At 59.3% G+C, this 21,260-nt stretch overlaps 1 protein-coding gene across 36 annotated transcripts in view; it reads right to left on the bottom strand.

The window, feature by feature from the left end:
* Nucleotides 1-4,464: 4,464 nt before the first annotated feature.
* Nucleotides 4,465-21,260, bottom strand: part of MTHFSD (methenyltetrahydrofolate synthetase domain containing) — a 135,905-nt gene continuing 119,109 nt past the window's right edge. For 13 of the 36 annotated variants that reach the window (XM_084959309.1, XM_084959324.1, XM_005664302.4 and 10 more), the window contains 4 exons: nt 21,158-21,248; nt 17,245-17,357; nt 16,934-17,059; nt 4,465-11,403 (listed from right to left, as the gene is read on the bottom strand). In XM_084959309.1, coding sequence (XP_084815435.1) covers nt 10,921-11,403; nt 16,934-17,059; nt 17,245-17,357; nt 21,158-21,248 — 813 coding nt within the window. In that variant the 3' untranslated portion in view covers nt 4,465-10,920. Of the gene's footprint in view, nt 11,404-12,479; nt 14,877-16,933; nt 17,060-17,244; nt 18,116-19,303; nt 21,249-21,260 lie in introns of those variants that run through there. The other 23 variants (XM_084959302.1, XM_084959305.1, XM_084959330.1 and 20 more) reach the window with 11 other exon arrangements.

The following is a 21,260-nucleotide window of genomic DNA, read 5'->3' as shown; positions in this document are numbered from 1 at the left end:
TGCACAGCTTGTGCAAGTTACCGGCTTAAAATACAAAGGCTCTCGAGTGGGTACAGCCAGGGGTCTTGTTCTAGCCCGGGGCATTCTCCATCGACTTAACCCAAAAGGTCCGAGCACGTGTCCAGGGAGTCTGTCCCGGAACAATGCAGTCAAGACACCTCAGGGGTCTGAGTGCCCTCCAAAATCACAGGCCAGGAGGTGGGCAGGACCCACGGGATAGGGTTTCTGTTTGTGGAGTACGCGTCCCTGGGAGGCAAGGTTCTCTGCGTGGGGCCGACGCCCTGGACACAGCCGAACCTGGCTGCCGGCCACGGCCGCCCCAGAGCGCGGCGGCGCCTGGTGCAGTGTCCAGGCTCCCCAGCCCTCAGCGGACTGGAACTGCAGGCCCTGTGACCAGGCAGGGTCAGGGTGTGCGCTTCTGATGGGAAGGAGCCTGGCCGGCGAGGCCCACTCTGTCTGGATATTTTCTTTCCCCTTTGGGGCTGGAGGGCTGACTGCCTGCCCGCAGCTCTCCAGGAGGTAGTGCAAAGATGGAGCTAGAGTCTTGGCTCCGCCACCACCTGCCCTGGGCAGGCCATGTCACCTCCAGGCCTCTGTCCTCCTCACCTCTAGGAAAGTCCTGCTGACCTACGCAGGCAGTGGTCAGTGAGGGGACACTTGAGAGAAGCAAGAGACAGCTTAGGCCCAGGTGCCCGGACAGGAATGACCACGAGACCCAGGCACTTCTCATCCTCCCCACCTGCAGTGTGGGGGCGGACGGCAAACACGGGGCAAGCACCCCTGTTTCACCAGGCTGACTGTTCAGGGATTGGAGCATCCAGCCCGGGAACCACTGGGGCGCCCAACTTCCAACATGACCAACCTGGCCCTTCCCTCCTTCCCAGGAGAAGGAAGACTTCCCGCTGGGCTTCAACGCGGGAAATGTGACACACGGGGTTGAGCCTGGGGTTCCGATATGGACCCATGCCCCCATCTCCTAACCCCCAGGCCAGAAGACCCCTGCGCTCAAGGGCTCCTTCACGCCTGCTGGTCCTGATGGGGGCTGAGTTCAGAGTCCCTCCTCCAAGGAACTCTAGGCTCCTGAGAAACCCCCGCGGAAGGCATCTCGTTGTGGCCTCTGCTGCCCCCTCCTGCCCAGCTTCCCAGCCAGCTGGTGACTCTACGAAGCAGAGCTTGGAGCCCAGGCAAGCAGGCCCAGGCGAGTGCTCAGGAGGCGCCACGTGCAGGCCCTGCGGCCGCCCCCTTGGGCAGGTTCTAGGACTGGCTCACTGCTCCTGCTTTCCAGAGGCAGGTCCGCCTCATCTCAGCTCAGAGAGGTCGGGGGCTTTGGCAGGACGCTGGCGGGAAGAGGTGGAATCTGGACTCAGACTCAGGACTTCCTGACCCCCAGAGTCCATGGCCCTAACCACGGTGACACCTGGCTCCTGGACACCTGTTTTTCTCCAGCCACAAGGCTGAATGCAAACAGAAGCCGAAGTGTGCTTCGTGATCCAGCCTCCGCCAGCTCCCTGCCTTTGCGGGGCAGTGGCAGGAGGCAGGGGACACACAGGCCTGGGGTCTCTCTGATCTCCCCATCTTGATCAAATGGGCTGGGGAGGCTCTCCTAGGGGCCCCAGCTCAGGCCCCGAACATTCACTCCTCTCTGGAACAGCGGCCCTCGTCTTTGTGGGTTCCCGCCACGGCCCCCAGGAGAGCTGCCTTCACTTCCTCGGGGCCCTTAACTCAGCAAAGATAAACTCCCAAGTTGCAGCTCAAGGAGATCAGGGCAGCGGGGTAACACGTGTGGCTGTGCCTCCCCACTCTACTTCTGGAATCTTCCGGGTATCCAAAGCTCAGCGTTCTGGGCTGCTTTAGGAGGAAGGCCCCTTCAGCATCTCCTGCTGGTGAGCCCTGTCTGCTCACGATGGGACAGCGACAAGTCGTGGGCCTTTAACAACCGGACTGGCTTCTGTGTTGTGGGGATGAGCAGGGGAGAGGGACGAACGGCTTTCGCAAGTACCAAGTATTGTTGGCGTGAAACACAGGACAGAGGAAGAGCTGCCAGAGCCCCTCCCTCAGGGACGCCGAGCACCCACTGCGGCCTGCCCTGGGACCAGACGAGATTCAGCGGCTGACACAGCCCTGTCGTGACAGATGCAGAGACCGACGCTGTGTTGCCGGCACCAGGGTCCTTGAGATTGGCCGTGTCAACACCCTGAAGAGGTGATGTCACCACGGCAGGGCCACCCAAACCCCGATCAGAGGCGGAACACACGCCGTTCAAGGCCCCAGTAGGCACGGGCACCAAGGCGCCCAGCGACTCTGGCAGCACAGCTGTGTGGGGATGCGGAGAAGGGCGAGTCTGCCCAGAGGGCTCGGGTGCTGGGGGGGCCTTCTGCAGGGCGCCATGTCAGTGGGGATGGCAGCGCAGGGAGAAACGCTGCAGTGGGACAGTGGTCGGAGGAGTGACAGTGGTGACAGGCACACCCCCTCTCGGGGCATCTTATTAAAACCACAGCACCACACCAGGGAGGAGGCATGGATCCTGTGAGTCCCGGTGTGTCCGGGGCTGATGAACACAGGCTGTGCCAGGTCCTCTGATCGCCCCCAGCAGAGGGTCGGATGCCTCTGTATTTGGACATTTCCCCCAAAGCCAGCCTCCGTCGGCCAGCACACGGGGTTTCGGGTCCTGCTGTATGTAAGACCTTCGCGTGGCCACAGCCTGGGTGAAGCAGGGAGGCTGGGCCTCCTGTGTCCAGATGGCCAGAGGCCTGGCAAGTCCTCCCCTGGGGAGAAAGCTCCAGGTCAGGGAGCCCTTCTGGGAGCGGAGGCAGCCCCGCCTCCGACCCGCCCCGGGGATCGGATCGCGCTCCGGGCTGGTTCTCGCCGAGGCGGCACTGCCACCTGGTGTCCGCTTCATGGTTTGTGTTGGGACGACCGCAGGGACCCAGCAGCGAAAACTGGCTTCACCCAAATGGGGACGGAAGCTGCGCGGATGAACCCGATTTTGATGTTTTAGGCCCTTTGACCATCGATAAGGGGTCCTCTGGGGGGAGAGGGCCAAACTAAGTGAATTTAGTCTCTTCCCAATCACAGAAATGATAGGGCTTATTTAAAATAAATACACCGTAGAAAACTAAAAGGAAGAAAGCAAACGCTGCTCCAAACCTGCCCCCTTGGGGCTGCAAGCCCGTCCCGCACACACAACCCCCGTCCCTGAGGACAGGGGGAGCTGGGACTCGGAGTCAGAGGGCCCGAGGGTGAGGCCTGACTCCAGCTCTTCTCAGCTGTGAGCTGGGCTGGCACCGTCCTCTCTACACCTCCGCTTCCTCCTCTGTAAACAGGGGTGACAGTCGGAGCACGTCTCTCAAAGCATTAAGTGATTTAAATGTCTACGAAGTTTACAGGTTTAGACCCAAGAGAGGGTCAGCGCTCTGCCTGAGACGCACAGCAGGGGCCTGCCGGGCTGGGTTCACTGGGCACCCTGGGTGTTCTCGTCCCCTGGTTCCACCACGAAGTCAGTCTCTCTGGTGTTCCCATGGGCCACCATGCATCCCAGCGACCCCAGAGACCTTCTGGTGGTCCAGACATGAGGGACCCATGCCCCCCGCCCCCAGCGGATGGGCTTCTCCCTTGATGGCTGGGAGAGGCCCTCGGGCTGAAGGCCAGCTCTGCTGTGTGACCCAAGCAAGTCACGTAACCTCTGGGGACCACATCTTTCTGGAAAATGGGAACCTGATGGCACCTGCCTTGTGGGCTTCTTCTAAGTGATGAGAGAGGGAGGGATGTTCAGTTGGTTCACAGCTCAGCACTTTGGGGTCTGAGCTTCCTGGTGCCAAACCATCCAAAGGGCAACATGTCCACATTACATGATCACATGTCAGCTCCCCTTGTAAGCTTTGTGATTTATGGACGATGAAAATAAAGGGTCCCATTCACAAGAAAAAATCCTGCCCCACCAGAGGAAGAGGAGTATGGGTTGCACTGCTTCCAAGTCTCTGCTTGTTTGAAAGTCGGCCCAGGCGGTCTCCAGTGAAAACCCAGGACGATGGCAAGCACTGGCACAGCAACTGCGGCCCACAGGGGAGGGCGCGGTGGGGGTGGGGTCAGGAGGGCTCCGCGGCACAGCTGCCAGGAACAAGCCATCACAAGCCGGAGTCCTGGTTTCCTCACCCACGCAGGCAATGAAACACAGGGCTATTCAAGTAAAAGAGGGCAGGCTGGCCCGGTGCCCGCCACACGGTGGGCTGCCAACAAGGTAGCTACTGAGCGATGTGCAGAGCAGAATCAAAGGCAGCAGGACAGACGCAACACGGAGGACAGAACCAGCTGCTGCTGCCTGGAGATGCTGCTGCGGGCCTCTGAACGGATGCCCAGGCGCATCTCTGCCAGTGGCATGTGTGTGCCCTGGGGGACTTGCCCACGCTGCCTCCTTCTGCTAGGAATGCCCCTGCTTTTTCTTATTTTTTCCCCCAAATTGATGACTTTATTGCAATTTTTTCATTTTTTATTACTCAATTACATTTATAAGTGAACAACGGTCATCGCAACCAACTTTTACAGCATGTCCATCCCAAACCCTCAGTGCATCCCCCCACCCCCCAACCTGTCTCCTTTGGAAACCATCAGTTTTTCAGTCTGAGAGTCAGTCTCTGTTCTGCAAAGAAGCTCATTGTGTCCTTTTTACAAATTCCACATGTAAGTGATAGCATTTGATGTTGGTGTCTCATTGTCTGACTTCACTTAGCATGATAATTTCTAGATCCATACATGCTGCTGCAAATGCCTTTCCTTTTAATGGCTCAGTAATATTCCACTGGGTATATGGACCACACCCTCTTTATCCACTCCTCTGTCGATGGACATTTAGGTTGACTCCACGTCTTGGCTATTGTATATAGTGCTGCAGTGAACACTGGAATACATGTGTCTTTGCGAGTCATGGTTTTCTCGGGTGGATGCCCCGGAGTGGGACTGCTGGATCAAATGGTAGTTCTATGTTTAATTTTCTGAGGCATCTCCATGCTGTTTCCCACAGCAGCCGCACACACTTACATGCCCACCCACAGTGTACTAGGGTTCCTTTTTCTCCACACCCTCTCCCGCACTTAACTGTTTGTAGACTTTTTGGTGATGGCCATTCTGGCTGGGGTGAGGTGGTACCTCCGAGTGGTTCTGATGTGCATGTCTCTCATGATGAGTGATGCTGAGCATCTTTTCATGTGTTTTTGGGCCGTCTGTACGTCTTCTCTGGAGAACTGTCTGTTTTGATCTTCTGCCCTTTTTGGACGGGGTTGTTTGTTCTGGTATGGAGCTGCAGAAGGTGGAGTGCCCCTGGTTTTGTCGGCTTCTTTCTAGCGTAGGTGGCAAGGTGAAGGTGATTCTCAGTGACAGAAGACCCAGGGATAACAATGGCTCAGTCTACAACTAGCTACAACTTGCCTCCTGGCTTCGCTACCAAAGCTGGGCAGCTTGGGGACTCCAGTTATCAGTCTGTGAACAGGGACGTCCTCACAAGAGATTGTAGGACGAGGTGAAACCAGATATTCACTTATCTGTACATAAAATTTGTATTTATAAATTACATCTCCGGTAATATGTGTATTTACAAATACATTATGTATATATATATATTTTAAACAGCCGCACTCGAAGCAATTGGAAGTTCCTGGGCAGGGGGTGACATCAGAGCTGTAACTGCCGGCCTCCACCAGGGCCCCAGCAGTGCCAGATCCAGGCGACACCTGCAACCCAAGCCATAGCTGGCGGCAACCCTGGATCCTTAACCCACTGAGGAAGACCAGTTATCAAACCCGCACCCTCCAAGAGATGGCGCTGGGTCCTTAACCCACTGGGCCACAGCGAGAACTCCACGTTATATAATTTGCCTAGTAACATGACAGTATAAATGAAATTATGCAACCGATTATCAATGAAGAACCAGTCACCCTCCAGACTTAAAGCAGCAAAAAGCATTCATTTCACTCCTGACTGCACTGTGGGCAGGGCTCGTGGAAAAAGCCCGTGTCTGCTCCAGGAGGCCCTGGCTGAGACGGCCCTTCCGAGGCCGGGGGACCCGTCCGAGAAGGTGCCCTCAGGAGGCTGGTGAGGCGGCGGCACCGGCTCTCGGCTGCGGCGCCTCTCCGTGGGCAGCGTGGGCTTCCTCATAGCGGGCGCTGGGCTCTATGACCGGGTGTCCGAGAGGCTCCGAGAAGCTGAGGTGCAAGCCAGCAGGGCGAAGCCAGCTGCCCCACAGCCCACAGTCGAGAGGCTGCACAGACCCCTCTCCCCAGAGAGACCCGAAGACCTCTGGGGCAACACTTTACCACTTCCACAGCCCTTAGCACAGCTCGGCGAGCTGACACCATCAGGGGGCAGGCAGAGGAGGACACCCAGAGAGAAGCCAAGGCCACCCTCGGCCGCAGAGGTGGGGCTCGGGGCAGTGGTGCCCATCAAAGAACGCGCGACGGGACGGGACCGCGCGTGCACACACACCCCCGAACCTCTCTCCTGCTTTTATGTAGGGCTCTGGGTGACACGTACTCGGAAGAAAGACTCCCACAGCCCCCACCCCACGCGAGTTTTCTTCCACAATGACTGGAGTCCATGCCATCTGTTCCATTTGGAACCCTGGTTGGATTAGATGCAGACACAGGGAAATGAGTTTAGCAATCCCCACTCGGGCAGGCCCGCTGCGGGCTGGGGGTGTGAGACTCAGAACTGAAGGCCTGGAAGAGTCCTCAGCAAGCCAGGTGCTTCCCGGAGCCTGTGGGGGAGGCAGATAGTCACACGCAGTGACGCTTCCCAGGAAAAAAGGTGGAGGGTCCTTATTTCTGTGCCTTTGGCAAAAAGGCAGCGTTATCTCATTCCTAGTAAGAACACTTGGCCCTGGCTCCTTAAAATCTCGTGGAAAGGTTTCTCAGGCTTGGCCAGCAAGCCGTCTGGGACTGACTGCTGCTGTCCGCTAGGGGTGTGGGTGTGGGAGGGAGCTGGACGTGGCCCTCGTCTACCCTCCCTGGCCCTGACCACTGCTTCCCTTTTTAAATGTTGCTCTCATCTGACACCTCATCTCTCCTCCAAGGCGTCTCTTCACCACGTGCCAACTCTTCTGTGGTTTCAGTTACACAGGCTCTGTTTCTTGGGTAGCTTTATTCTCGGCCTTTCCTATTGGTGGTCTTGCGTCACCTTTCTCCCTATGCAGCAGCTCAGGGGAGGTGTGTGTGCCCCACTGGACAGACCAGGGAAAGGGCCGAAGGACGATGGGAGGGCAGCTGTGGGCAGGACCCCTCCCCCAAGAGTCCAGGAGGGCGGACTCCCCACCCTCCCCTCGGCAGCGGAGGGGCTGCAGGCTGGGCTGGGGAGGACGGGGTTGTCTCTCTGGTCTCCCAGTGAAGTGAGGGGTTGTTTCTAGGAGGCCCCGCGGATACCCACACCCGCCGATGCTCAGCTCCTTTAGAGAACATCGGCTCCCCACATCCCCGAGCTCCGCGTCCAGGAGTCGAAATGCGCAGGTGGTTGGACCCACAGGTGCGGAGGGCTAAGAGGAATGCAGGGGAAGCAGCAGGGCTCTCGGGGCAGAGGCCAGTCCAACACCCACTGTCTCTCTGCCTGAGCCTGGAGCCCCGAACGAGCCGGCCGCACCTTCTAAGAGCAGCTCTTTCTGTCTGGAAGGGCCGCCCACTCTCACTCTTACTCTCTCCTCCACCGGACAGGCAGCCCTGCCCTCAGGGAGCCTCCAGCCCAGCGGGGCCACCGTGTGAGGAAGGGAGCAGAAGTGGACGGAGACGGGAAGCGAGGACGCCTGCTAGGCTCAGCTCTGCCAGAATGGGCTGCGGGGTCGCTGCGGCGGCGGCGGCGGGGGAGCCACTTCCTCCTGGGAGGCCTCGGTCTTCTCACCGCAGAAACGGGGAGAGCAGGGCCTGCCGCTCTGCGGGGCCGAGGGGAGCTGGGGCCGGGCCCAGGGGAACACGGGGTATGCCTGTCCACACAAGGACTGGGACCGACACGCTTCAGCGTGTGTCGAGGGCGCACCAAGCGCTGCGCGGAGCAGCCCAGAGGCTGATCTCCCAAGGAGGAGACACATGTTGCAAAGCACATTGCAACCACTCCGAAAATGAGCAAGTCGCACTAAGTAAGACCACCCACGTGTAGTGACCCGCGGGACAGGAGAGGACGCAGAAACGAGGATGCACGCAGCGCACGGGCCGGTGCTGCCGCCTGAAGAAGCACCTGCAGACAGCTCGTCCTGGAGGCCTGGCAGGATCCCGCACCCACCAGACCCCGGCACGCTAAGGAGAGACGCAGGCCTGCACGCCTTCATCAGCGCGGTGTCTTGCCCACCCTTCCCTCCCGACTTCATGAAACATTCCATTACCTCCAACTTCCTTCACGTTTATGTTCAGATATTTAGTCGGCCTGGATTTTACTTTGATGTGCGCTACAATTTAGAAATCTAAACCGCTTTATTCACCCTCCAAACAGCAAATCCAGAGGAGATCCTATCGCTGTGCCCATCCACAGACGAGCGGAAGTCAGAGGCGGCACCGGGCGGCGGGTCCCGGCCGCTCAGCTGGATCGTGCGCGTCCGCTCCCGTGACCCGCGGCGGCGCTTTAAAGCTGCTCGGAAGAAAGACTCAAGTCGGCGAGCGGCTGAAGGGCTGGGGTGAAGGGCACAGCTCCGCACCCCTGATCCTCTCGTTTCCAGAACGGGTCCCGTGACTCCGATAAACAGAACCACCCAGGCGATGGGGAACGGTGAGCCTCAGGCAGAGCCTGCGAACCGGCCGGGCCTTAGAAGCCAGCGTGCTCAGCCAGCCCTGTGGTTCTGAAGCCCGGAAAGCCTCTAGGACTTGGCGCAGACCAGGGCCAGGGGCCGAGGCAGCCGCAGCCCAGGGCCCAGCGCGCCCCACGCAGAGCAGAGGCGGGGTCTCCGGAGAGGGAGCCGCTGCGGATCTGGCCAGAGCGCCTGCACACCCACAGGCAGGGCCACAGCGGCTCTCGGGACGAGACCCCGGCAGCCTCACAGCTCCACTCAGAGGGGTTCGTGTGGCCTCAGCACCCTGCCCGGGCTCGCTGTCCAGCGCTTGCTCTGGCTGTGTGAGCTGTGTAATGGTGACGATGACAAATCCTCAACAGCCTCGGGAAGGACAAGCCGCGTGCGCGGGGGCGCTCCTCCCGGCGGCCCTGAGGCCTGCGGAAGGCGTGCCGTGGGGGGGGGGGGGGGGGCTCTCAGGCCCTTGGTCTTCGCTGCCCTCAGCCCAGCCTGCTGTCCACAAGCACAAAAGGATGAATGCGGTGAGACGACCCGTGTATCAATACATCTGGCTTATTCTGGCTGCAGTGACAGGAAACCCAGCGACCAGGCTCCACCCGAAGGGACGGCCCCTGAGGTGCACAACGAGACAGTCTAGGACGCTGGCGCCAGGGTCCCAGACACGCCGCCCTCTCCGGTGGGGGGAGACCCGAACCCGGCCCCCGCCTCACTCAGCTCTGACAGGCCCCTTCACAGCCGCATTTTTCCCGAGCTGCTGTCTACCTGCCCCTGGGTCTCGCGGCTGGGGCAGGGCAGGAGCGACGGCAGGGACAGGCTCAGGTCTGTCCTCCTGGATGGTGGCACATCAGCAAAACCAGAACGTGTCGCACACAGGAAGCACTCTGGATAAAAGCGGAAGACCCACGGGAGGGAGGAGTTCGGATCATCAGGTCGCCGCTGTGGGCTGGGCAGTCCCGGGGCCTGGGACGGCCAGGCCGAATGCAAGCGACAAGACGAAACCAGCTGTGGGACGGGGCTGGACAGTCCGGGCAGAGAAAGACTGAGCCAAGAGGCCCCGGCCTGTGCTAAGATAGTCCACCTCCTGCTTCTGTTGATGTCAACATGGAAAGAGCCTGCATTTAACAAGCGAATCGAATGACCAATTCGCTTTCCAAAATCTCCATGGCATTTTCACTGTAAAACCCAAGAGAAAATACTTTTTCAAAGGGAGTCTGAGGGCCTTGAGAACATTTTCTTCAAATGGGCTTAAAACACACTCAGTAAGACCCTCTTGTGAGAAACTAAAAATTTTCAATGCATATACATTTAAAAAAAATAAAATCTCCACTTAAATGCTTACTTTGACTTTCTGCCCAGGATCAATTGCAAAAGCACTTCTGTTTAGAAAGCATGGTTCAGCCAAAATCCAGCTTGTTTTTTTAGGAAATGAGAGCCGGAGGAAAAGACCCAGAAAACACACGGCAGTGGGCAAATGAGCGAGTGAGCATCTGTCTGGCCTTGTCTGTGACGTCGACTGGGACGACTCACTCTCCAAGGCCAGGATTTCCTAGAGCCCGAGCTTCCTGCCGGGCAGGGGCAGCGAGCCGAGGGCAGCGCTGCTCCCCGGAGGGAGGAGCCTGGCTGGAAAGGGGAGGGGAGGACAGAGGTGAGGTCGCACAGCCGAGGCTCCACGTTGGATCAGCCTCCGTCTCCGACACCAGGACTCAGATGTGGCACGCAGTTTGAACCGAGGGGGCCGAGCCCCCTGGCTTCTGTGCTGTGGACGCACCTCGTCCCACCAGCAGTGCCAGGTCAGGGGGGCAGGAACCCTTCGTCCACCTTCCCTCCATCCCCATGCCCCTCGAGTCCAGGGAGCAGACTCCCCTAACTGCTGTCACCGTTTGCTCCTGTGTGTTTATTGCTCACTCGGTCCCCTGACCCAAGGAACCAGCAGGGCTGTGACTGGAACAGGCTCGAGGGGCAGGATGAAGCGGAACCTGCCCACAGAGCTCTCCTCCTCCTGAAGGCGGGCGCATCCTGGGGGCAGACGTCTCTCCGGGGTCGCCCGCGGCGACTGAAGCAGGGCCTCCCGGGAAGGACTGATCTCAAAGCAGCTGCTGCAGGAACAGCCCCACCACGTCCCTCTGCGCCGGGCTCTGAGGTTCGGTGGGGACCAGACGGGGGTATCATCACGGGGCAGCCCCGGCCGAGCATCGGTCAGGGTGTGGCCCTCCAGTGCGGCCACCTGCTGGGTCACCGGCCGTCTGCTGCCTGGCCAGAGACACCCTCACAGTGTTGGCGCCCAGGCGAAAACCCTGCAAGCAGGAGACAGCGTGCTGGGCCGCGGCCGGGTCCTGGTAGCGGAGGAAGGCCCTGTGCTGCGCGCCCTGCCAGGTGAGCCGCAGCGGGGCCACGCCGAGAGCGCCAAGGGCCCGCTTCAGCTCACTCACCCGGGCGTCCCGGGGAAGGTTCCCAACATAGACAGTGTCGGAAGGCACAGAGCCCAGTTCCGGCCGGGGTGGGTCACATGGGCTTCTGCCAGGGCTCAGGGCAGCCTGGACCCGTGGAAGAGGCCGATGCCCGTCCCGGAGGGTGACGTCCTTGCCAGCCTGCTCCTCTCGGCAGCGCAGGCTTCTGAGGACTGGCATTTGCCGCATCATCTCACAGCTGATCTGAAAGAGCAAAGCAGTCCCAGGTCTTGCTGGGGTGTCCACAGGGACCATGAGCCGGTCACAAGCCAAGAGGAATCTAAGTCACGGGGTCCCCAGGGAGGCCGGGCAGTTAGGAACCCGACGCAGGGTTCACGAGGAGGCGCTTTCACCCGCGGCCTGGCTCGGGGGTTAAGGATGCAGCCGTGCCGCACGCTGCGGCGTAGCTCGCAGAGGTGGTTTGGATCTGGCGTGGCCGTGGCCGTGGCTGTGGGGAGACTGGCAGCTGTAGCTCTGAATGGACCCCTAGCCTGGGAACTTCCACGTGCCGAGAGTGCAGCCCTAAAATGGGGAAAAATAAAAAAAAATAAATAAAAGGAAAAGAAATCAAAGTCTCTCTGGGGTGGCTGCCACACACACACCTGGAAGACGCGGGCACACCCTGCGTCTGCCTGAAAAGCCCCAGCAGCTGGCAGGAAGCGGACACTTTCTCCGTCTTCCTGGGGCCCGGGAAGCAGACAAGCGAGGCCCTCTGTGCAGAGGGAGGCGCTGAGGCCGCTGCTGGGAGGTTGGAGGATCACAAAGGGCAGCGGCCTGGAAGCGCCCAGGGTGACGGGAGGTTTCTGCCTCCGCACTGCCCTCCCCCAACCGGCACCTCCGGGTGGGGTGAGGACTCTGACGGGGCCCCGGGAACCTCAGGGATCTCCTCCACCTCCCTACCCTCCCGCGGGAGGCCCACCTCATGGAGACGTCCCCAAAAAAGCGCAGCAAAGAGCACAAACCAGGCACATCTGAAACAGAACACGCCACTGAAAGCACTTTCCAGCAAGGGGCCATGGAGCTACAAAACACTGAGTGCCACTCACCACGTTCCTTCACAAGCAGCAGGCTCTGCAGAAAGGACGTCTCTGGCCTTTTGGCCAAATTCACCCACAAATATTCCCAGAGCACTTATGGCAATGGAAGTGACAGAACAGCCCCAAGAGGACACCCATGGCTCTGTCCTGGGGGCAGGTACACAGGAGGCTGAGCCGAGGGCAGACCTGCTCTTATCTCTTAAGGAATCACACGAAGGAAAAGGAACAGAGAGACATGCTCAGTTTTTGTTTGTTTGTTTGTTTTTGGCCATGCCCATGGCGTACAGACGTTCTGGGGCCAGGGATCGAACCTGCGCCACAGCAGTGATAATGCCAGATCCTTAACCCACTGCGCCACCTGGGAACTCCCAGCACTTTTGGATAATTCATTCTTTAGAGATGTTTTCTGGCTCCTCTTTGGGGCACGAAGCTCATAAATGATCATCCACCAAGAGGCAAGCAATGGTCCAAACACGGCTTCCCACAGACGTGGGCGCGTCAGCACACAGGCCAGCACAGGAGGACAGGCATGGCTTTGCTACAGAAAGAAGGAGTTCAGCGGGCACCAGTGTCCTCAGCGTCTTCAGAATCATACGTAACTCAGGGTGATGGCTCTTGTCCTTGGCAGGGTGTCAGGGCCCGGGAGAGAAACTGGGGTTCCCTCCCAAAGAAGGTCTCCCCCACAATTTTACGTACAGTTTCCCAACATCTGTTCACGGACCTCAAAAACACATGAGGCCCACAGGCCCCAGGCGGAGAGTCAATGAATTAGAGGGAAATTTAAAGAAACCAAACACCTAAGCCCAGCAAGGACCTTCTCACAAACCAGTCTCATCCAGGCCCCCTCCCCCTGTCCCTGCGGCCAGATGCCGCTTTGTCCCTGGCACAGCCGGGGCAGCAGCCTGGGGGGCGGGACACTCGTCCCCTCGGGCTCCGGGCTCGAAACGCCAAGAAAACCTCCCTTCTTCTCTGTCTCCCATTGTTGAAAAAACAAACAGAAACCATGTGTCCGCCATGGAGACGCCCACAAGAGGGGCCACCCTTCCTGACCAAAGGACATTTTCCTGCACGAGACCTGCTGCCATCCCCTGAACTGCGTCACCTGAAGGCGGTTACCCTCAGTCCTCTGCAGGGTCTGGGCCCAAAGAACCCCAGAGACACCCCAGTGCAGCCGACGCAGCCCCGCGTTCCTGGCCTGCCCTCTCAGGGAGTTCAGATTCTGGCATTCTCCCGGAGTACTGAGGAGCAGATTGAAACGGGCCGTAGTTAGGGTCTAAAGGGTTTCTTAAGTCTCTCTGTCTGGCATTTAAAACTGCAATGACGATCAGAGGAAAGTGTGACTGTGTCCTTATTTGGAAGAACGAAACTTTACCCCGTCCAAGCGCCGGCAGCAGAAGCCACCCAATGCCACCTGCTGCTAAACACCACACGTCGGCTGGTGCCGCTGCGGGGCTCTCAGCAAGGGGACACCCCCGAAGGGAAGAATCCCCCGGGAGGTTTTGGGCGCACGGGGCTGCTTCTGCAGAGGTGTGTGTTCTCAGGAGGACGAAGCCCGAGGCAAGGCTCCACACTCAGGCGGCAGACCCATGCTTGGGTGCGGGGCCCCGGTGGCTACCCCACCCCGAGCTGGCGTGGGCACAAACTGCCATCAGCTGCAGGATGATGAGAGCGTCGGGCACACTGCGAAGGGACAATCCACAGCACCGCCGGCCGCGTGGCACACACCCAGGGGTCTTTGGAAATGGAAACGCACACGAGCGTCGCTGTTGCATGAAACCCGTGGCTTCAGGAGCGGTGTGTCCCTCGGGTGGGGAACCAACGACAGAGCTCAGCGTTGGTGCCCGCGCCCGCGCCCGCGCCCGCCCCAGGATCCCAGGGGAAACCTCCCCGACCGCCCCCCACCGCCGGCCACCTTCCACTCCTCGTGGGCCGGCGGTGGTCGCACAGCCGACAGGAGGCCTCTGAGCGCCCAGTGGACGGGCTGGGCTCTCGTGTGGGGCTAGAGCAGGGCTGCTCTCTTTCCTGGCTGGCAGTTAGAAACATTTGCTATGTTTTGTCATGTGCCACATGAAATGAAAGAGTCTGCTTGTTAATTAAACATAAAAAAAATGTATGCCCTTTTGTAACTAATCATTCCACTTAAAAAGCGAGCATAAAGCAAAATTGATTATTTTTGGTGTGCCACACTTTTTTGCTGAAGCATGCAGATGGCGGTCATTTATAAACATATGTTCCCTTTAGAGATTAAATTAAAAACCTGTCCCTAGACATACACCTAATTCCAATCCAGCCGGAAATCGGAGTCCCAAGGCATCTGCTGCCGACCCAAGAAGACCCGCAGTTCCGGCCTCACCTCCGCCACACTCTAGGGCTCATGAGGTGAGGTGCTCTTCCCGCTGGCTCTCGCTTCACTTAAGGGAAAGACAGGGCGGGGAGGGAAGCGCTCGCCCTGTAATCCGAGACGTCCTGGCGAAGGCAGAAACACGAACTACCCACACCAGTGCCTCTCAAGACAGAGAAAGTGAGTGGAAGCGTCTCGCTGTCCCAAATACCCGAAGGCAGGCTGGTGAGTCGGCTGGGGCAGCACGCACATGTCGTGAGAGACGGGGGCAAAGGCCAGGGAACCCAATGCTGCACAATCTTCATGCGATGATTAAAAAAAAAAAAAAAAAGCATCACATTTTGTACTTATTCCGCAATAGGAGGGCTGAGTGTTTAGAAGAAAAATGGGATTCCGGCGAGCCCAATAACATAGACAAGAGGCCAATTCCCGGATCCTGATCCTCACGTGATGAGGCGTCTAGAGGTGCAGCGTCGCGGAAGGATTTACCAACGCGGGATAGAAGCCACCGGAACAGAACTGCAACCCACTGCTGGCCCGCGCTCACCACCCCCCCAGACCCTCGGGGACTCGGGGCTTTTCTCCCCAGCGCCGAGGAAGAGGCACTCAGACCGCACACGCAGCAAGGCCAAAACTGAGACCCCAGGGGCTGCAGAGTCAGTACCTTCACAGGACCCGGCAGAGATGGCCCGTGCGGAACTGAGAACACAGGGCCCAAAATGAGAAGCGGCCTTGGAAAGGCCGAGGATTCTTGCCAGGGCCTCCTTAACGGTGAGCGCTCCCCAGGAAGAGGGTGGAGAAGCTGAGGTCCTGACAAGCGGACGGCAGGGCGGCCGAGGCGTCAGGAACTGCGGTGGAGTCTGGTTTTCTGCCGTCTAAGAGACGTGATGTTCACCTGACACAGCGAGAGCCCAACCTGTGGCTGTATTTACATCCTCCCTGTTAAAATCTGCGGCGTGCGACCACGGCTGTCCACCAAGGCAGCCACATCCCCCGCCCCAGGAGAGGCCGAGAACCTTCCCACCTGCGGTGCAGGCTGGCCCCGGGGGGGCCCGCAGCCTGGATGTGGCTGCCCCTCTTGTTCAGCCTCCCTGACTGCGTGCCCACCCCCTGCACAACCACCTCACTCCGTGGCTTCGTACTGGCCGCCACTCAAAGGGAGGTTGTAGGTTCAACTCTGCAGAAGCCAAGGGAATTTCTTACTATTTTTTTTTTCTTTTTTTCTTTCCAAGGCTGCACCCTCAGCATATGCAGGTTCCCAGGCTAGGGGCTGAATCAGGGCTGTAGCCGCCAGCCTCCGCCACAGCCACGCCAGATCCAAGCCGCGTCTGTGACCTACATGACAGCTCACGGTAGTGCCGGACCCTTCACCCAGTGAAGGAGGCCGGGAATTGAACCCGAGTCCTCACAGATACGAGTTGGGTTCGCGCCCGCTGAGCCACGACGGGGACTCCGAAGGGGCGTTTGAACATTCAAGAAGGGCGCCCCAGCCACTTCCCCAGGCCCGGGGTCCCTCGCCCCCACTCGGGGTGTCCCCTCAGGGCTCTCCCGGCAGGAGCAGAGGCATCCGGGGAGAAGGTCCAGGGACAGGCGACAGGACAGGGCTTCCCCTTCAGGCTTATCCGCGGAGGTGGAAGCAATGGACTCCCACGCCTAAGGAAGGTGCCTCGTTCCGGATGACTCAGGTTTAAGGAATGCGGACCACGGACCAACAGACTAATGCGACCAAGAGCTTCAACCCGAATGGAGCACGACTTCTCCTGTCTTGTCAGTAATCCCGCCTATTTGCCGGCAGAGAGCCTCAGAACCTAGAGCTCTGCTCCTGGGACCCAGCTCCTGCTGGGACTCTGCCGACAGGTGGCACTGCCTATTCCGGAGAGGATGTCCCCGAGGCATCAGCTCACCAAGGCTTTGGGCACCGCCTCCTACCCGCTTAGCTCCGCGCGGCGCTGCAGGGTGGCAGCCAGACCATCGAGGTTCGCACGAGCAAAGACGGTGATTTAGGGCCAGGCGCAGTGCGGACGGCAGAAGACAGCCCTCAGAAAGGGATTCAAGGCCTCAGCCCTCCTAGGGAGGTGGTCGAGTCCCACCACCCGCAGCTGGAGGAGACCCTGCTGTGGGCACGTGCTCTGTGTGGCGGAGACCTTGACCCTGCCTGCTTGGCAGAAGCAGACGCCCGGGCCCAGGCCTGGAGAGGAGGATGCAGAGGCGGAGTGGGCAAAGCTCCCGCGGCTCTAACGCACAGCCACGCGGGCCGGGGACGGCCGCTGTGCCGGACGCAGAAAGCCCGGAAGGAGGAGGTGCCTGAAAGCCACGAGCTGGTGCTGGTTTCGCTCCACACCGCCAGGGGACCCACCTTGGACCAGATGATGCCCGCTGGCTTGGGGCGCGCGCACCCCGTGGCGATGACGCGCGTAGGAGTGAGAATGTAGTCCACGGTGAGGTCGTGATCCTCGAGCAGCGCTTCAGGGATGTCGACAACCTGGGCAGACAGAAGCCGGTGAGGGGCTGCCGGGAGGCGGCGCCGCCTGGTGAAGGGTGGTGTCCTGCAGACCCACCAAGCTACGGCCTCGCTGCTGCGCCTCCAAGCAAACCCAGCCCGACCCAGAAAGGCCACACCCGCCGTGGCCCGGAGCGAGGGCAGAGAGCCGGCCCTGCAGGAAGCACCTGGCAGTCGTGGACGATGGTGACCACCGGCGTGGCCTGGCTGGCCGCTCCCATCGACACCATCATGGCGTACTCGAGGTCAGCGTAGCCTTCGCCCTTCCCGATTCGCCAGCCTAAGAGGCAACACAGAGGGTCAGCATCCCTGTGGGGACTGGGCGATCGGCAGGCATGGATTTGTCATCGTGGATGCAGAGCAGTTAAAGAGGAAGAGCCACACTGAACGCGCACAAGACGGTAACACACGGTGAACATGGAACCTTCCGAACACGGAGACCCCTGCTTTACAAAGGAGAGTGAGCCGGCATTTGTGTGAGGTTTACATTAGCAAGAGTCACATTTCAAAGTAACGAAAGAGTAGTTTTTAAAAAGACTAAGAACAGGAGCTCCTATCGTGGCTCAGTGGTTAATGAATCCGACTAGGAACCATGAGGTTGCGGGTTCGATCCCTGGCCTTGCTCAGTGGGTTAAGGATCCAGCATTGCCGTGAGCTGTGGTGCAGGTGTGCAGATGCAGCTCAGATCCAGTGTTGCTGTGGCTCTGGCGCAGGCCGGTGGCTACAGCTCTGATTAGACCCCTAGCCTGGGAACCTCCACATGCTGTGGGAACGGCCCTAGTAAAGACCAAAAAAATTAAAAAATAAAATAAAAAGAATAAGAACAGGCGTTCCTGTCGTGGTGCAGCAGAAACAAATCTGACTAGTATCCATGAGGTTGCAGGTTCGATCCCTGGCCTGGCTCAGTGGGTCAGGATTCTGGCATTGCTGTGAGCTGTGGTGCAGGTCACAGACGTGGCTTGGATCCCGTGTGGCTGTGCAGCTGCAGCTCCGATTTGACCCCTAGGCCGGGAACTTCCTCTCGCCGTGATTGCGACCCTAGAAAAGTAAAAAAAAAGACTAAGAACACATTTCTAAAAACGAAAGTCTAAATCAGGGACGTGGGTGTGAGACGGCACGGCCTTGCCTTGTAGAGGCACTAAGGAGTCACCCAGCACAGCCCTGCCGCTCAGAAGAAGGTGGTTTAAGCAGCACTAGCGCTATTTCGCAAATCCACAGATGCGGCCCAAGAAAAGAACTCATTATCTGAAGCTGAAGGACAAGCCAAGCAGGAGAAAAGGATGCCAGACGGTGGACACATGTGCTCACTGTGGGCGCCCGGCTGAGTCCAGCCTCTGCTCTCAGAGGACGCCCGGCCCGGCCGGTTCTCACGTCCGCAACACCTCGTCACCACCAAGCGCGTCAGCACCATCGCCCAGGCGTCCGTCTAGGACGCAGACCTGACCGTGCTCCGTTACAGAGAGAAGCCTTCGATCAGGCACGCAACGCAGCCAGAGAGACACGTCAACAGCAGAACAGCAAAGGGTATGAACAAACTGGGGGAGGGCAGAGGGGAGACAGGTGAACGGACGGGGGGTGCAGGAGACACCTTCCACCCCAACCGGAGTAAATGCGATCAGGAGGCAGCACAAATACCACTGCTCACTATCAGACACAAAACCCGAGGCAGGGTAACTCTCGCTGTTAACAGGGCAGCAGGGAGAAAGGCGGGCAGACGACATGGGGACGTGAGGTGGGCACCCTTCTGATGCCAAATTTGGCAACATCTCCGGCGTTGCCGTGAGCTGTGGTGTAGGTTGCAGACACGGCTTGGATCCCGAGTTGCTGTGGCTCTGGCATAGACTGGCAGCTACAGCTCCGATTAGACCCCTAGCCTGGGAACCTCCATATGCTGTGGCAGCGGCCCAAGGAAAAAAAAAAAAAAAATTCTTGGCACCACCGATCAGGATTTACGTATGTATGTATTTGCTTTCTAGGGCTGCAGCCGTGGCCCATGGAGGCTCCCGGGCTCGGGGCTGAATCGGAGCCACGGCTGCCGGCCTCCACCGCAGCTCAAGGAAGCTGCAGAGCCAGGTCCTTACCCCACTGAGCAAGGCCAGGGATCGAACCCACATCCTCACGGATCCTATTCAACTTCATTACCCACTGAGCCACAAGGGGAGCGCCCATCAGGACGTTAAAACCCTTTGGTTTGATAGCTCCTCTCCCAGGAGTCATCCCCTGGACAGCCCTCCTCCCGAAAGGTACCCCCAGAGCAGACCATGAGATGCCACATGCTAGCATTACCTGCAAGGGAAAGACCGAAACCAACACTGGAGACACCACCGCGAGGGTCCGTCAGGCAGGGCTGATGAACGGGAGGAGGCTGACCTCTGCGCGGACGGGCAGAGGCCCTGGAGACGCGGCCGCCGCAGCAGGGCACGCGCACTGTCAGTGCGGACACAGCAACGGGGCGAGCGTGCAGCCCCCACACAGAACACCCAAGACACCCGCGTCTCACATGACACAGGCCCACACCCGTGTGGGCCCTGGGGACAGGCAGAGGGCACGTGCCCGGGTCGTGCTTTCTGCGTGCCCGGGTTGTGCTTTCTGCGCTACCCGCATCTTAAAACACACGGGCACGTGACTGCGTTGAATCAGGGTTATCTAGCCAACGATGTTTACACAACACTGGCTTCTTCCTCACACATCCTGAGCTAAAACAGAAAACGCCTCATGGTCTTTGAAAAATTCCCCGTTGCCAAGAGTACAGCCCAAATCCCGTCACCTGGCCTCGGGCCCCTGGAAGGCCAGCCCCAACCACCAAAGGGCCATGCTGCGTGGCCACGCCACTCGCTCCCCCATCCAGGCCCACCTGCCTGAAAAACACCTGGCAGCAGGAGCCAGCCCTGAGGTCCCTCCCAAGGGGGCCCTGCTCCAGGCTGAGCCCACTCCCATCCATCCCCTGCGCGTCCAGCACTGAGCACGTCCCACCGTCGTTCACTCTCGTGTCTGCACTTCCCACCCACAGAGGACCCAAAGCGGAGCCCACCCAGCGCCAGCCTGGCGCCTGGCACCCAGTGGGCACAGGTGTGCTCGTGCATACCTGCCACCTCAAGGGCAGCGCCCGTAACGGGACCACAGGGAAGACAGGAAATAAAGAAGCGCAGCATCGCACCCCACACACCTCACGCGGCAGCTCAGAGCGCAAGTGGGCAAAGAACCAACTCCAGGAGATGACACTCACGGCCAACATTTAAAAGCACAGCACTCGGCGTTTGGATGAACGCTTTCGAGCCCCCCTCACCAGCTCTTTACTAGAAACCTCTCTGGAAGGAAGAACCTGGCTTTGGCCAATGAGTTTTCAAAGGGAGAGGTGGGGGGATGAGAGTCTCAGGGCATTCCCTCGTTTCTTCTCTCGGCTGGGAGGCGAGAGAAGGCTTTCCCGGGGGAGCGGGAACCCCAATCCCGCTGCGCAAGCACAGCTCTGCGGTGGGCCGATCCCGCCAGACCATCGGCAGCTTGTGTCTACACAGCACCCGCCTGGGCCTGGGCCGGAGCAGGGCAGAGGGAGCAGGCCCCCGGGAAGCCCGTGCTGAGGCCGGCTCGGCGAGCTGCCCTGCTCACCGGCCTGCCGTGGGAAGCCAGGCCCCGCGGGCGGGCTCAGGACACCCTGTGCTGGCAGGAGGCTGCCGCTTCACTACCAAAGCCGGCTGCAGAACCCGGCATCTGCCCGTTGACTGGAGGCTCTCCAAAACCAACTATTTACTGACACGCTGCAAACAGATCCGGCTCCAGTTCAGTTAACTTAAGACCAGGAGGGAAATCCTTCACCACCTGGAGAGATTAACTCACTTTATTTTTCCCGTTAAGAAAAGCAAAAATGCTGTAAAGGTGTTGAGTGGGGCCAGGAGAGCGAGGAACTGAGCTCATTCTTCAAAGCGAGGGAGGGATTGCGGCAGCAGCTGCGGAGGCCAGGCATGCGTCCCAAATCCCGAACGCAAAGTCACCCGCCGTCCACATGCAAACGGCGCCGCAGTGCTGGGGGACAGCGGGCGGCGGGGAAGCGGTCACATCCGGAGGCTCTGCTCTCAGTCTTACCTTTCTCAGAAACAGCCACGGAGCCCACCACGACCAAGTCCACGAGGAGCCTGGACTCCAAGCCCACGGGAGTGCTGTAGCTCCTCACGCCCTGCAGACAGAC

Source organism: Sus scrofa, chromosome 6, assembly GCF_054392235.1.
Source record: "Sus scrofa isolate SSC_HxYL_T2T_F1_AM1 chromosome 6, Sscrofa_HxYL_maternal_Yorkshire_Landrace_v2.0, whole genome shotgun sequence".
NCBI classification, from domain to species: domain Eukaryota; kingdom Metazoa; phylum Chordata; class Mammalia; order Artiodactyla; family Suidae; genus Sus; species Sus scrofa.
This window is presented reverse-complemented; position numbering and strand designations above follow the sequence as displayed.